This window comes from Daphnia pulex, chromosome 8 (assembly GCF_021134715.1).
Source record: "Daphnia pulex isolate KAP4 chromosome 8, ASM2113471v1".
Taxonomy (NCBI): domain Eukaryota; kingdom Metazoa; phylum Arthropoda; class Branchiopoda; order Diplostraca; family Daphniidae; genus Daphnia; species Daphnia pulex.
Window position 1 is genome coordinate 5964124 of NC_060024.1, and position 2113 is coordinate 5966236.

A 2113-nucleotide genomic window follows, 5' to 3' on the forward strand; every position below is an offset into this window, starting at 1 on the left:
GTAGGCCTATACAGTAGCTCATTTTTTAAACTCTCATTATTATGCATGTGCTGGGCTAAAGAAATTTAAAAAAAATATGAATATCCATAGCCAATATAAAAAAATCATACTATTAATTTTTACAAAATAAATGATTGGCGTAAGAGTAAGACAAATATGGTGCACTTTCATGTACCATATATTGTATAGGCCTATATCCTAAATTGCAAACTGCACATATAGAAATGCTAAAGAAGATAAGACAGGCGTATTTAAATAGAAAGAAGTTGGTTCTTAGGAAGAAATCGATCAAAATAGATTGTCTCCAGAGTCCAGACCATTCCTAAACAAAAAGTCGCTGAACTCTAAAGGGAGATATGAAGGATAGGCTGTTTGTGAATTGTCAGGTCAGTCACAGATGGCACAGGTTATTGCGGGTTATTGCCGTGCCCGAATGTATCTATTGAAAGGAATTATTTTCCCCATACAAGCCATCTGCTTCTGATTGGCAAAATCAGAGCAGAGCTGGACGCTCTTGAAATTAGACGTAAAATTATTTATTCCGTATTCGGACCCCAAGTTTTGGATTATTTTGTATATGTGTCGTTCTTTTAAAATCAGAGTTTCATTGAATTTTACTGTGGCCATTAATAGGATTACAGCCGAAATGAACGAAATATCTAGTCATCTCCCAGCAAATAATATAATATGAAAGGAACAATTCCAACTCTGTGTTCACTAGTGTTCTTCGCGTGTCTATGTCAAAATGTTACATTTAGTGAAGTGCCTCTTCTACAACAAATGACCGGTGAAGTAGCGGATATAACGAAACAACAGCCGGAAGAATCGGAAGAGGTTCCAAACGGTTCTGAGGACTCCGCCGAGTTTAAACTAAAAATAATGCATAGGGCTGAAATTGGGCTGTCAATGGTGGACGCACTATTCACCATCCAGGAACTGATTGAAGAACGAGTCTTACCTCAACCGAAGACAGAGGAAGACATTTTGGAAATCGTCAAGCGACTGCTGGAAAAGCTCATCCATCCCAACGACGAAAGTCAGTACAAGAAAGTAGAGGATGTCATTTCCCGAGCCCTGTTCGATGTGGAGATGTCAGGCGGCCGGACAAACGGCGGTGCTTCGGAGTTTCAGAAATTGATGTGGCTTGAACGGGCGCGACATTTAAACGGCGAGATTATTCTACTAATGGAAGGCTTGCTTGGCGAATCAGTGGCCGGCGCTGATTTAATGAATAATATCAAGGAAAATCTCAAAGTAAATGCTGGTAGTTGAATTTTAATACAAGTTCTTTTCATTAATTTTATAATTACATCTTGTATAGGTCCGTGTGTGTTATTTGATACTCACATTCACTTGTTTTTGCTTTGTAATTTTGATTTCCTGTGCAGTGCAATGTCACACGGATGTCTGAAAAAATGAACCGATATGATAATCTGATCAAGACTGGACTGATGGCCTTCAATCACTTCGCCGTTCTTGGACAAATGCCCATAATGTAAGATATAATTTTCTATTCGGAATATTTGTGAGAAAATTAACCGAACATGACTGATTTGCTCGATTAACTTTTTAACAGGGAAGTAAGTCGTAGAAAGGCAGCTTTCAAGCAACGCAATGGCAAAGTGGCGGCCCGGAATGCAGAGCTCTCCGAGGAGTGTTTCAAGTTTCACACGAAATAAAAAGCGACACAACTACGAATCATGTTTCCGACCAAGTGGCAAACGTTCCCTCCGTTCTCTCACACGCAAAACACGACGGATATTAGTTGCCGTCTATATAATACAGCTTATACACAACAGAAAACGGACCAAGAATAAACGGCGCAATAGACAATTTTTTCATCTTCATGCTGTCAATTCAAAATCGATTGAAAATATTTCTATATGCATATTTTTGTTGCAGGGTTCAAAGCAGTTCAAAGCAGCATAGGATCTTTGTTTCTGTAAAGCCTTAATAAAGTTGTTGCCTGACTGGAGAAGAATTTGAAAGGTGAAATACGATGTGCTTTCCCCCAAGGGCTTTTCACACTTGTTGCAGTGTACAGCACCACAGTTGGTTTATTGTAATAGGAGTTCGCTGAGGCAGCCGGAAAAAAAGAATACGAAAGACAGCA

General features: G+C 39.1%; 1 protein-coding gene across 1 annotated transcript; it reads left to right on the forward strand.

Moving 5' to 3' along the window:
• The first annotated feature begins 839 nt into the window (after positions 1-839).
• On the forward strand, positions 840-1816 carry LOC124199703. Its single transcript, XM_046595619.1, has 3 exons — positions 840-1254; positions 1389-1495; positions 1577-1816. The coding sequence occupies exons 1-3, from the start codon at positions 880-882 to the stop codon at positions 1677-1679; spliced, it is 585 nt and encodes a 194-aa protein (XP_046451575.1). The 5' UTR covers positions 840-879; the 3' UTR covers positions 1680-1816.
• The last annotated feature ends 297 nt before the right edge of the window (positions 1817-2113 follow it).